Genomic DNA, 13,125 nt, shown 5'->3' on the forward strand with positions numbered 1-13,125 from the left:
CGATTGTGAGCGATAACTATAACTTTAGGGCAAATTCTTGCTTCTGCTCATATGCCTGCTGGTTTCAAATCACTATGTAAGCAAGAAGGAACTCGAGTTCCTTCCTTCCTTTTTTTGGTTTTTTGAGACAGGGTTTCTCTGTGTAGTTTTGGAGCCTGTATAGAACTTACTCTGAAGACCTGACTGGCCTTCAACTCACAGAGATCCACCTGCCTCTGCTTCCCCAGTACTGAGATTAAAGGTGTGTGCCACCACCAACTGGCAAGAAATCTGTTTTACAACAAAAGTATTATCACATCCAAAATATGTTTTCCAGTCTCTCTTAATTGTCCATAATTAATATTCTTGTTATTGTGGATTTGACTGAATTCCAGGTAAGAAATAATTTAATAACCATTTAATATTATTTATTTTTCTCAAATAGTTACTGTGTGATACACAGTATTCTTAGTGAGGGATTCTGTCTCATTTGGTATCTTCTGGTAGTTTTATTGGAGAAAGAGAAAATGTTGCTTAGAGTACAGTAATGTACTAAGTAGGTAATATAAGAACAGTTCTATGTCAGTCAAACAGGGCTTTGTAAAAGAGGAACACATCACCTTCTGCAGAGACAAATGGGACAGGTGCCACAAAACTTTACATCTATTTTTGTTCTTGTTGAGACAGGGTCTTATTATGCAGTATTGGCTGGCCTGGATTGTGTGCCAGGCTGGCCACAAACTTAGAGATGGCCTCTGCCTCCAAAATGCTGTGATTAAAGAAGTACACCACATGCTAGGCAAAACAAAAACAAAAACAATAAAACCTTAACCACTGAAGCATCTCTCCATCCCTGATAATTTAAAATTGCAGTATTATCTCATCCATGGAAATTAGATAGATTACCTATCCTCTAGTTTAAAAAATATTTATAAATACAGTAGTTAACCATAAATAACAAACACAATATTGACATATACAAGGCTCTGGTTTCAAATTCCTGAAATCTGTTCTATAATTTTCTACCTCTGACAAAAGGTAGAACAAGGGGCTGGAGATATGGCTCAGCAATTAAGAGAACTTGCCAAGGAAGACCTGAGTTTAACTCCCACATCAGCAAGCTTACGACTGACTGCCTGTAACTCTGGCTCCAGGTCATCTGGCACCCTCTTCTGTTCTCCACGAGCACTGCATGCACAGGAACAAATACCCCACCTCTCAACACACACACAACACATACACACATTATTATTATTATTTTTTTTTAAAAAAGAGGGTAAGCCTTAAATCCAGCACTTGGGAGTCAGAGGCAGGCAGATCTCAGTGAGTTTGAGGCCAGCCTGGTCTACAGAGTGAGTTCCAGGACAGCCACGACTATTACACAGAGAAATCCTGTCTCAAAAAACAAAATAACACAAACAAACAAACAAACAAACAAGAGATGCAGAGTTAAGAGCCCTGGCTACTTTTGCAGAGGATTCCTAGAACCCACATGGCAGCTCTGTTCCAGGGGAATCCCATGTCCTCTGCTGGCAACAAGCATGCATGTGGTACACAGATAAATGCAGGCAAAACCTCCCAAACACATGAAAAACAAACAAACAAACAAAAAACAAGTAAAATCTTTTATCTATTAACCACCACCACAAGAACAAATCCATCTCCCAAATTCATAATCCTACAGTGTTGCTGGTTCTTTTTTTTTTTTTTTTTTTTGAGACAGGGTTTGGCTGTGGCTTTTGGAGGCTGTCCTGGAACCAACTCAGAGATCCGTCTGCCTCTGCCTCCCGAGTGCTGTGCCACCAATGCCCAGCAGTGTTGCTGGTTCTTGAGGTGTGGGGCTTCAGGAGAGAATGAGTGAGACACATACCTTTGTAAGAGATGATACCATCACAGATCTCTTTGAAGATCTGTGCTAGGCGAGCTGCCCGAGCCACTTCCAGGTTTTCCTCTGCAGCTGCCAATCGTCTTGTTCGAACAGATCTAGCTGTCTGTAGGGCAGAGAACTGGGTCATGAAGACATCTGCAAAGAGAAGATGAAAAGCAGTTTCAGGAAATGAAGAATTTGATGTATCTTTTTCTTTACAAGTTGACTCATTTTTATTTTTTTTTAATATTTATTTATTTATTTATTTATTTATTTATTTATTTATTTATTTGAGACAGGGTTTCTCTGAATTGCTTTGGAGGCTGTCTTGGAACCAGCTCTGTAGACCAGGCTGGCCTTGAACTCACAGAGATCTGCCTGCCTCTGCCTCCTGAGTGCTTGGATTTTTGTTTGTTTGTTTTGTTTTTCCCGAGACAGGGTTTCTCTAAAGCCTGTTCCTCAGGCTTTGGAGCCTATCCTGGCACTCGCTCTGGAGACCAGGCTGACCTCGAACTCACAGAGATCCACCTGCCTCTGCCTCCTTTAATCCTGGGATTAAAGGCGTGTGCCACCAATGCCCAGCTTGACTCCTGCCATTTTTTTTTTCCTCTATTTTCCTTTAAGATATTAAGTAGAATTAGTGGGCAGGTAGTTGTTTCTCTTCCCCTCGAGAAAAACTAGAGAACACTAGTGTTTATATATAGCGGCAAATGCTGCATAGTGTAGTAGCTGCCAAGTGTGCACTTCAAAGTGAGTCTGACCAGCCTCCATCTTTCTTATGTTCTTCTCTCTCTATCAACACACTGATTTCTTTTTCCCCTTTATGCCTCTTAGCAGTTAAGTGTGTGCATTGCTCTTGCTGATGATTTGAGTTTAGCTCTTTACAGGTAGCTCACAAGCTCTTTTAACTGCAGCTTCATGGACTGTGATGTCTTCCTCTAGACTTATACACTTACACATAAACAAATTTTAAATGAATGTGTGAGCTGAGTCTAGGCTACAGGCAGTGTGCCTGCCCCTCTTTCTCTAAACAACAGCAGAATCACCCAAAGCCATAACCCCAGCATTATGGAGGCACAGAAAGGAGTAATGGGTGTTCAAGGGCATCCCCGGCTACATAGCAAGTTCAAGGGTAGCTTGAGCTATACGAGACCCTGTCTCCTAAGTCCAAAACAAGAAACAAAGACTCCCTAAAGAAGTTATTTAGTAATTTATTTATTTGAAACAAGGCTTCCCTCTGGCTCAGGCTGGTTTCAAACTGATGGCAATCTTCCTGCTTCAGTCTCTCAGTGCTAATTAGAGGTGTTCATACTTCACCTTCCTGGCTCTTTTTTTTTTTTTTTCTTTCTTTTCTTTCTTTTTGAGACAGTGTAGTGTCTCATGTAGCTATCTCAGGCTGGCCTACAATGCACTGTGCAGCCAATGGTGACTTTAAATACTAGAGCCTTTTGTCTCTACCTCATAAGTAATGGGGTTATAGGTAGTGCCACCATGTCTGCCCCCCCTTTAGTAACATTTACTTACTTGTGCATATATGAATACACTACAGAACACTTGTGAAGTCAGAGTACAACTTTCAGAAGTATGTTCTCTGCATTTACTATGTGGGTCCTAGGAAAACTTAGGTTGTTGGATTTGGCAGCAGGAGTCTTCCCTGCTGAGCCATTTTGCTGGTTCTAATGTTCTTTTAAACACTTTCCCCCCTTCTTTTAAAAAAGATAGGATCTTGTGTAGCCACTTTGTGGCTTGAGACTGGCTTTGCCCTCCAGATCTTCCTGCTGGTGTTAAAGATATGCACCACTATATCCTACACTGAACACTCCAATTAGAAAGGGTTCACGGGCCAGGTGTTGTGGTGAAAGATTTTAATCCCAGCAATTGGGAGGCAGAAGCAGGTGGATCTTTGTGAGTCAGAGGCAGCCTGGTCTACAGAGGGGGGTTCTAGGACACCCAGAGCTACACAGAGAAACCAAAACCAAAACCAAAACCAAAACAAAACAGGATGCACAGACAGGCCAGTGTCTCATTTGTTCTGGACTGGATACTAGCTCAAATAATGAGTGCTGTTCCTAATATTCACTCAAAAAGGAAACTGGATGCTTTGTATGCATAGCACTTACTTAAATATATGAGAAAAGTCTTTGAATTTACAGTTATGACTTTTGTTTTCCCATAATGCATTTGGCATCATTGTTTTGGTTCCACACTAAAAGAAATCTTAGAATAAACTGTGGAAAAGTAACTCAGACAGGGGAAGGTAAAGGTGCCTGGCCCGTGCCAGCCTGGTGATCTGACTTCAATCACTGGAAGCCATGTAAAGTTAGAAAGAGAAAACTAATTCTGTACGAGTCTTCTAGTCCCATATGTGTGGTGGCACATGTGCTCTGATCCCATCACACACACCCTCAAAAAAAAAAAAAAAAAAAAAAATACTGGGGAACCTCCTACCCCAAACAGGACATCATAATGTGGCCGTGGCTGGTCTGGAGCTCACTATGTGGGTCAGGCTGGCCTCAAACTCCTTGTTCCTGTCGTGTAAGTGATAGGATTACAGGTGTGCACTACCATGCCCTGCTCTAAATTAAAGTTTTTCCTTTTATTTGTATTTTGCCTGCATATATGCATACCCTGTGCCTGAAGTGCCCATGGAGACCAAAAGAGGGCACTGGATCTTCTAGAACTGGAGGTACAGATGGCAGTGAGCCACTATGGTTCTTAGGGTGTTAGGAAGTGAACCTGAATCCTGTGGAAGAACAGCCAGTGCTCCCAACAGATGAGCCATCTTTTCAACCATAATTTAATTATTTTTTAAAGTAATAAAATGATCACTTTTGTATAATCACATAGAATTAAGGGTTAGGCTTCAAGAATAGATGATGATAGCCCAAGAGTTTACTCCCAGAGCTCAGGAGGCAGAGGCAGGTAATCTGTGAGTTTAAGGGCAGCCTGGTCTATAGAAAGTTTCCAGGACAGCCATGACAACACACAGAGACCCTGCCTCGAAAAATAAAACAACAAAAAAACCAAACAACAACAAAAGAGTAAGTCTTTCTGTGCCTTACCAGACTTAATATTGCCATCATCTCTGCAGATGCCATTCCAACGGGTATACAGTGATGCTGAGTGAATGTCACGGGTGTGCTTTACTTCCTCCTGTTTCTGATGAATCTTTTCCCAGTTTCGGACCAAGAACACATGATGCTTTAATACAAAGTTTCTGCACAAAAAGAGAAGGATGTTCCTTATTAATCCAGTAAGACTTTAGTACATGTCCAATGTCCACTTTCCATTGCTGCTAAGTGACATAGATAGGTGAACAGAACAGCACCTTTTTTTTTTTTTTTTTTTTTGGCTTTTCGAGACAGGGTTTCTCTGTGTAGTTTTGGAACCTATCCTGGCACTCGCTCTGGCCTCGAACTCACAGAGATCTGCCTGCCTCTGCCTCCCCAGGAACTAGCTTTTAAAAACAATTATACAATTGGGTGCTGGCAGTTCACATTGGTCATCTGAGCACTCAGGAGGCTCAGATTTAAACGCCTGCTTGGGCTACAGAGAGTGACTTGCAAAATACCAATCACCATTTTCCTATATTATCTCTAAACATCTGGCAAGGAAAGTAACCAGACTAGAAAGCAGAAGTTTATGGACTGTTTGTACAAATCTTGTTTTGTTTAGGGCCTTGAACTCCCTATTACAGTCTAGGCTGGACTCAAATCTTCCAGGACAGCCAGGGCTACAATACAGAAACCCTGTCTCAAAAATCAAAACAAAAATACATTTATTTACAGTTTGTGGCATGTACACTTGCTTAGGTGTGTGGGTATGCATGGAGGTCAAAGGACACTTGCAGGAGTTAGTTTTCTCCTTCCACTAAGTGGGACCCACAGATCAGACTCAGGTCACCAGGCTTGGCAGCCGGTTTTTTTTCCTGCTGATCCATCTCACTAGCACCTGTTTTGTTTTTTTCCTTTTTCTAGATAGTGTCTCGGGTAGCCCACAATGGTCTCAAACTTTGGTAGCTGAGGATCACCTTGATCCTTTTCTTAAACAAACAACCAACCTCCTCCCACAGAGGCACAGGCAGGTGGATTTCTGAGTTTGAGGCCAGCCACAGTGAGTTCTAGGCTAGGTCAAGATTACATAGTGAGACTATGACTCACTGGGGGGAAAAAATTGTTTAATAATATTTACTCCGGGGAGGGCCTAGGCCTGGCCCAGGGTGACCTGGTGGACTTTGGGGAGCCCCTGTTGTAGGCCCCTACCCTCCCTGGGGAGTGGAGGGGGGATGGGGTAGGGGGCAGGTGGGAGGAGGGCTGGTGGAAGGGGAGGGAGAGGGAGAAGGGATTGACATGTGAAGCAAGCTTGTTCCTAATTTGATAATAATTAATAAGAAAAAATATATATACATATGTAAAGAAATAGACACATCAAAAAATAATATTTACTTACATTTAATTAATGTGTATGTGTTTTTCGGTATTTATGTACAGTGTATGCCTTGAGATCTTGGAGCCAGAGGAGCATATCAGATCCCCTGCAACTAGAGTCATAGATGGGAACTGGACCCAGGTTCTCTGAAAAAAGCTCTTAATCACTGAGATCTCTCTCTTGGTCCCTCTTTCAATGTTCTAATTTATTTTTAATGAAGTGTGTGTATATGTGTAATAGCTTGCAGTTGTTGGAAGAGTTATTGGGTGTCCCAGAATCAAACTGGGATATTGTGCAACAGTAGCACTCACTTTTAACTGACAAGGCAGCTTTTCAGCTCATTTAACTTTTATTCTTTTTTTTTTAAATTGTTTCTTTGTTTTTGTTTTTTTGAGACAGGGTTTCTCTGTGTAGCCTTGCCTGTCCTGGAATTCACTCTGAAGATCAGGCTGGCCTCTAACTCATAGAGCAATGTTTGCCTGTGGCTCCAAGTGCTTAAAGGGATTAAAGGCACGCTACACCACTACATACATACGTACATACATACATACATATTTTAAAAGATTTATTTTTATATGCAAATGTACAGGTGCCAAGAAGATCAGAAGAGGGCACTGAATACCCCAGAGCTTGACAGTCGTGAGTCACCCAGGCCATGAGTTGCCCAACATGGATGCTGAGAACTAAAAGCAGTAGTGCTTTTAACCACTAACCATAGCTCAGTCCTATAAAATATCTATTATTATTATTACTATTACTATTGTGTGTGTGTTTGCATATATGCTATGTGCAAAGGCGACAGTGAGCATCTGGAAGTCACAGGACAACTTTGTGAATTCAGTTCTCTCCGTCTACCTTTGTTCTGAGGAATATAACAAGTCAACAGTGTCTACCTCATGAGAAATTTTTTTTTTTTTTTGGGAGGGGGGTGGATTTCGAGACAGGGTTTCTCTGTGTAGCTTTAGAGCCTATCCTGGCATTCGCTCTGGAGACCAGGCTGGACTCGAACTCATAGAGATTAGCCTGCCTCTGCCTCCTGAGTGCTGGGATGGCCTCCTGAGCCATTTCAATAGTCCTGAGTTTGAACTTTTTTTTTTTCCAGACAGGGTCTGTCTGTGTAACAGCTATGGCTGTGCTGGAATTCACTTTGTAGACCAGGCTGGTCTCCAGCTTTTGCCTGGCTGACTTTGAACTTTGCTGTGGGATAATCGTTTGATACACTGTGATGATACCAAGGCACCTTCTGATTGGTTTAGTAAAGAGGTGAATGGACAATAGCTAGGCAGGAGAGAATAGGTGGGACTTCTAGGGAGAGAGAGGAACTCTGGGAAGAAGAAAGGCAGGATTGGCCAGCAAGACTCAGAAAAGTTGGACACTATGGGAAGAGAGGTAACGAGCCATGTGGCAAAAAGAATGTAAATTAATATAAACAGGTTAATTTAAGTTATACGAGAACAAGCCTAAGCTAAGGCCAAATATTCATAATTACTAAGATGTTTCCATGTCATTATTTGGGAACTGGTGGCACAGAGAACATCTGGCTACAGACAACCTCCCAGACAGGGTTTCTCTGTTTAACAGTCCCGACCAACATAGAACTCACTCTGTAGACCAGGCTGGTCTGTAACTCAGGTCATCATGAAAGTATTCTAACCCACTGAGCCATTTGACTAGCTCTTTTCTTTCCTTTTGATATGGACAGTTCTTATCAGAATAAGCAAGTGCTCTTTTTAAATTTTTTTAAAATTTTTTTTCCGTAGACAGGGTTTCTCTGTGTAGCTTTGGAGGCTGTCCTGGAAACCACGCTGCAGACCAGGCTGGCCTCGAACTCACAGAGATCTGCCTGCCACTGCCTCCCAAGTGCTGAGATTAAAGGGTTGCACCTCCAACGCCCGGCTAAGCAAGTGTTCTTAACTGCTGAACAATCTCTCTAGCTTCAAGTTTACCTTTCTTTCTTGAGACAGTATCTTTATATGTATGTAGTTCTGCTCTGCAAGGAGCTTTTTTTCATGGCATTAATATGTGTGTGCACCACCATATCCTGCTTTTAATATGGGGTTCAGGGGCTGAATTCAAGTTGTCAGATCTGCACAGGTAGAGCTTCACCTACTGAAGCATCTCCCTGGTCCTATATGCTCACCTCCTTTACATGTGTGAAATGTGCATACTACAGTGTGTGGAGGTCAGAGGACAACTTGTGGGAGTTGGTTCTCTCGTAGTACATGGATTCCAGGGGTTGAACTCAGGTTGTAAGGCTGACCTATATAGTCAGTTCTAGGCTAGACCTGGTTTCAGGAGGGAGGGAGGGAAGGAAGGAAGGAAGGAAGGAAGGAAGGAAGGAAGGAAGGAAGGAAGGAAGGAAGGAAGGAAGAAAGGAAGGAAGCAGGGAGGGAGGGGAGGGAGGGAGGGAGGGAAGGAAGGAAGGAGGGACGGACAAACTGGGGCTGGGGATATAATTCAGTGGGTAGAGGGCTTGCTGAGTAAGAATGAAGAATTAGGTTTGATTCCCAGCACTATATAAGACATACTGTAATATACATCTGAAATCCCAGCACTTAGGGAGGTAAAGGCAGAATGACCAGAAGTCCAAAGCCATCTTTGACTATATAGTAAGGCCAGTACTGGAGAGGTACAGAAAGAGGAACAGTTACAAAACAAAAAACGGCAGATATATTCAAAAAAGGTTTTAATGGTTCTAGTTTGAAACATCAAAATGATACAATCAATGTTTTTCCTCTATGTGTACTGAGGGTCAAATGATGAACCTTCTACATGCTAGCATTGTATTTGACTACTGATCACTTATATTCTTATTATTGCTTATTTATTTGTGTGTTTGTTTATTTTTAAGTTCTCATTATGTCATTTTGGCTAGCTTGTAGGGCAGTCTGGTCTCAAACTCAGAGATCCACCTGCTTCTACCTCCACTTTTAATACCTGAGTGTTGGCATTAAAGGCATGTACTACTATGCTCAGGTTCTTCATTAATTCTTTTCTTTTATTAATTTAATTTTATGTGGGTGTTTTGCCTATATGCATGTCTGTGTACCACGTACATGCTCCATGCCTGTGAAGGCCAGAAGAGGGTGTCAGATCCCTTGGAACTGGAGTTACAGACAGCTGTGAGTCACCATATGGGTGTTAGGAATTGAAACTGGGTCTTCTGGAAGAGCAGTAAGTACACTTAACCACTGAGCTACCTCTCTAATCCTCTATATTCTTTTTTTTTTTTTTTTTTTTTTTTTTTTGAGACAAGATGTGGTGGTCTGAAAGAAAAGGCCCCATAGGAAGTGAACTATTAGGAGGTGTGGCCTTAATGGAGGAAACGTGTTACCAATCAAGTGGGCTTTAAAGTCTCCTATGCTCAGACTACTCCCAGAGAGACAGACCATTTCTGTTGCCTGCATGGTGCAGGACTCTCAGATACTTCTCCATCACCATGTCTGCCTGCATACCACCATGCCCCATCATGACGATAATAGACTGAACCTCTAAAACTGTAAGCCACCACCCCTATGAAATGTTTTCCTTTGCCATGATCTTGGTGTATCTTCACAGCAATAGAAACAGTAACTGAGACAGAAGTTGGGACTGGGGTATTGCTGTGATGGGCCTGACTATGGTTTTTCTTTTCTTTTCTTTGGAGGAATTTGGACAAAACAAAAACAAAAGCACACATACACCTTTGTTTTTAGTTGAATTAAGACCTCATGTAGAAAATAGACCAACTTCATGAAGTTCAGCAGTATTTTAAGTTAACAAGCAAGTCATATAAAAACTTTTTAAGGTTATTTAAAAAGTACTCAATATTAAAAACCCTTTTTTACCTTTCTCTATTGGACATTGGCTTCATCTGTAATTGTGGAGTCAATCTTGTTGGGGTATTGATGTTTTCACTGGGCTCTTCAGAGGGATGGCCTCTCTAAAAATTCACATGGGTGAGAACACAAGAAAAAAAAAATCAATCAGATATCACTTCTAAAATTGTAAAACCAATGTTAAGATACAACCCTGTGGTGACCCTTATTCTAGAAAGTGCCTGAAGGGGACTCAGAGCAGCTTTTAGGAAAACCCATGAGGTCATGATTCACCCTTTTCTTCAGCTTGTGCTTAGACTTCCTCTTCTCTTTCGACCGGCCAGACTTTTTATGTGTGCTCATTGGCTGGCTGTTTTTATGGCTAGTGAGTCCATTCATCCTTTGACTTTTGCCTCCGATGATTCCTCGACACTTCTCAAAACCACATTTACAAAGCTGCTGTAATGAAAGAGAAAGAGAATATTTTTTTTAACCCTGTACATACCTCTTTTATAAATTCAAAGAGGGTGCCTGAGCACTGGATCCCTAAAGTTTTAAGGATGAAGCAAGGACTTTAAGTGCACATATGCTAATAATCAATTGAAGTATATTCTAGTGGCCCATCCCTATAATCTTAGCATTTGGTAGATGGAGGCAGGAAGATAAGGAGTTTACCCTACAACATAGCTTATCTGAGGGAAGCCTGACTCAAATGAACCAAGAGGAAGGAGAGAGAAGTGATGGATTATAACCGTTGAAGTAATGATGCACACCTCTATCTTGGCACTCTACAGGTATATCAGAATACCCAAGGCTACCAATTAAGTTTGGGCATCAGGCTGGGATTAGATCCTGTTATAAACCAATCGACCAGCCAGCCAAAGCAAATGTAACACCTGGGCATAGTGGCACATGTTGTAATCCTAGCACTTGGAAGGTAGGATTGCTTCAAGTTTGAAAGCAGCCTGGTCTACATAGCAAGTTTTAGGCTTGCCAGGGCTATATAGCAAAACCCTATCTCAAAAACTGAAACCAAAGCCAGACATGACTGAAGAACAACAGCATGGCACTGTGGTCTTCAGAGTTCTGAGACAGTGAGATCCACATCTTCAAGAGTGAAGAGCAGTCTTCAATGTGACTCTCAATGGCTCCCTCCTGATTTTAAATTCTTACCTGCTTTTCTACATTGAAGGAATGGAAGTTGTAATCATAGGTGAGCTCAGTCCCAGCTAGCACATCCTTAAGTGCATACAGTCCAATACGGTACACTCCATTAACAGACCTATTTAGAAAATAGCAACATTAAAAGTTGGGTTTCTGGTTTGTTTTGAGGACAGGGTTTCTCAGTAGCTATGGAGCCAGTCCTGGAACTCACTTCTGTAGACCAGGCTAGCCTTAAACTCAAAGAGATCTGACTGCCTCTACCCACTGGATGCTAGGATTAAAGACATGTGTACCACCACCTGGCAAAAGTTGGTATTTCTTACCACAAGCATGAAAGGCAAGCCCCCACCACTGCACTACAGGCCCACCTTTTCTTTATGTTTTTTTTTCCTTTTAAGAGAGTCGTCTGCCATCATGCCTTTAATTCCAGCACTCAGGAGCAGAGGCAGGCAGGCCTCTGAGAGTTCTAGACCAACCTAGTCTACAGAGTGAGTTCCAGAACAGCCAGAGCTATGTAAGAAACTCCTACTCCCCCCAAAGTATCACTGTGTTACTCCAGCTGGCCCTGAACTCTGTAGACCAGGCTGACTTCAAACTCATAGAGACGTGCCAGTCTCTGCCTTGAGTGCCTAGATTAAAGATATATAACACCAAACCCCAGCTTATTATCATCATCATCATCATCATCATTGATTTCATGTAGTAGCTTATGTTGACCTCAAACTTACCAGGTAGCCAAGAATGATCCTCAAGTTTTCTTTTTTTTCCCTTGAGACAGGGTTTCTCTGTAGCTTTGGAGGCTGTCCTAGAACTTGATCTGTAGACCAGGCTGGCCTCAAACTCACAGAGATCCAACTGCCTCTGCCTCCTGAGTGCTGGGATTAAAGGCATACACTACCACTCTGGCGACCTTAAACTTTTGGTCCTCCTCCATCTCTACCTCCTGGGTCTGAAGATTACAGGCCCATGTACCATACAGGATTTATAAGGTGCTGGTGATTGAACCCAGGCAGGCCACTGTGCATGTTAGACAATCACTTTCAGCTGAACTATATCTGCCCCAAATTCATGCTGATCCACCCTCCTGCTTCATCCTCCCCAGTGGGGGGATTACAGCTATGCATCACCGTGTTTGGCCTTAGAGACAGCATCCTTTCTCTCCCACATACCTACACTCCCAGCAGGATCTTTTCTGTAGACCTAGTTTCCCTGAATTCTTTAGGTAGACAAGGCTGGCCTCACAAATATCCTTCTAGAATAAAACTAGAGTGCCACCATGAACACTGAAGAGTTGAGGCTAGACAAGGACTACACAGTGAGACACCATTTCAATCAATCAGTTTCATCAAAGTGCTGCCTCACAAATATCCTTCTAGAATAAAACTAGAGTGCCACCATGAACACTGAAGAGTTGAGGCTAGACAAGGACTACACAGTGAGACACCATTTCAATCAATCAGTTTCATCAAAGTGCTGCCTCACAAATATCCTTCTAGAATAAAACTAGAGTGCCACCATGAACACTGAAGAGTTGAGGCTAGACAAGGACTACACAGTGAGACACCATTTCAATCAATCAGTTTCATCAAAGTGCTGCCCCAAGAGCAAAGAGCAGCAGTACTTGCTCATAATTTTATCATTCTGTGCCAAAGTATGACACTCAGGAGTAAAAGGCCAGCCTGGGCTACATGAGACCCTGGCTCAAAAAAACAAAGGAGAACTGCCTAGTATAGTTGAGGTCCTAGGAAACAAAACAAATCCACACTTATAAAACTAAGACAAAAAATCTAAACAAGCAAACCTTTCCCTTTGCCAGAAATCTTGAGTACATACCTTGCTGAGTTCTTACTGATTTATGTACCTGTATAATCTCTCAGAAAGCTCCTAAGT

General features: G+C 42.1%; 1 protein-coding gene across 6 annotated transcripts in view; it reads right to left on the reverse strand.

The window, feature by feature from the left end:
* Window positions 1–13,125, reverse strand: part of Ash1l (ASH1 like histone lysine methyltransferase) — a 144,124-nt gene that overhangs the window by 17,225 nt on the left and 113,774 nt on the right. For all 6 annotated transcript variants that reach the window (XM_027393184.2, XM_027393183.2, XM_027393182.2 and 3 more), the window contains 5 exons: window positions 11,245–11,353; window positions 10,366–10,530; window positions 10,102–10,196; window positions 4,909–5,063; window positions 1,850–2,002 (listed from right to left, as the gene is read on the reverse strand). In XM_027393184.2, the coding sequence (XP_027248985.1) occupies window positions 1,850–2,002; window positions 4,909–5,063; window positions 10,102–10,196; window positions 10,366–10,530; window positions 11,245–11,353 (677 nt within the window). The remainder of the gene's footprint in view (window positions 1–1,849; window positions 2,003–4,908; window positions 5,064–10,101; window positions 10,197–10,365; window positions 10,531–11,244; window positions 11,354–13,125) is intronic.

This window comes from Cricetulus griseus, assembly GCF_003668045.3.
Source record: "Cricetulus griseus strain 17A/GY chromosome 1 unlocalized genomic scaffold, alternate assembly CriGri-PICRH-1.0 chr1_0, whole genome shotgun sequence".
NCBI classification, from domain to species: domain Eukaryota; kingdom Metazoa; phylum Chordata; class Mammalia; order Rodentia; family Cricetidae; genus Cricetulus; species Cricetulus griseus.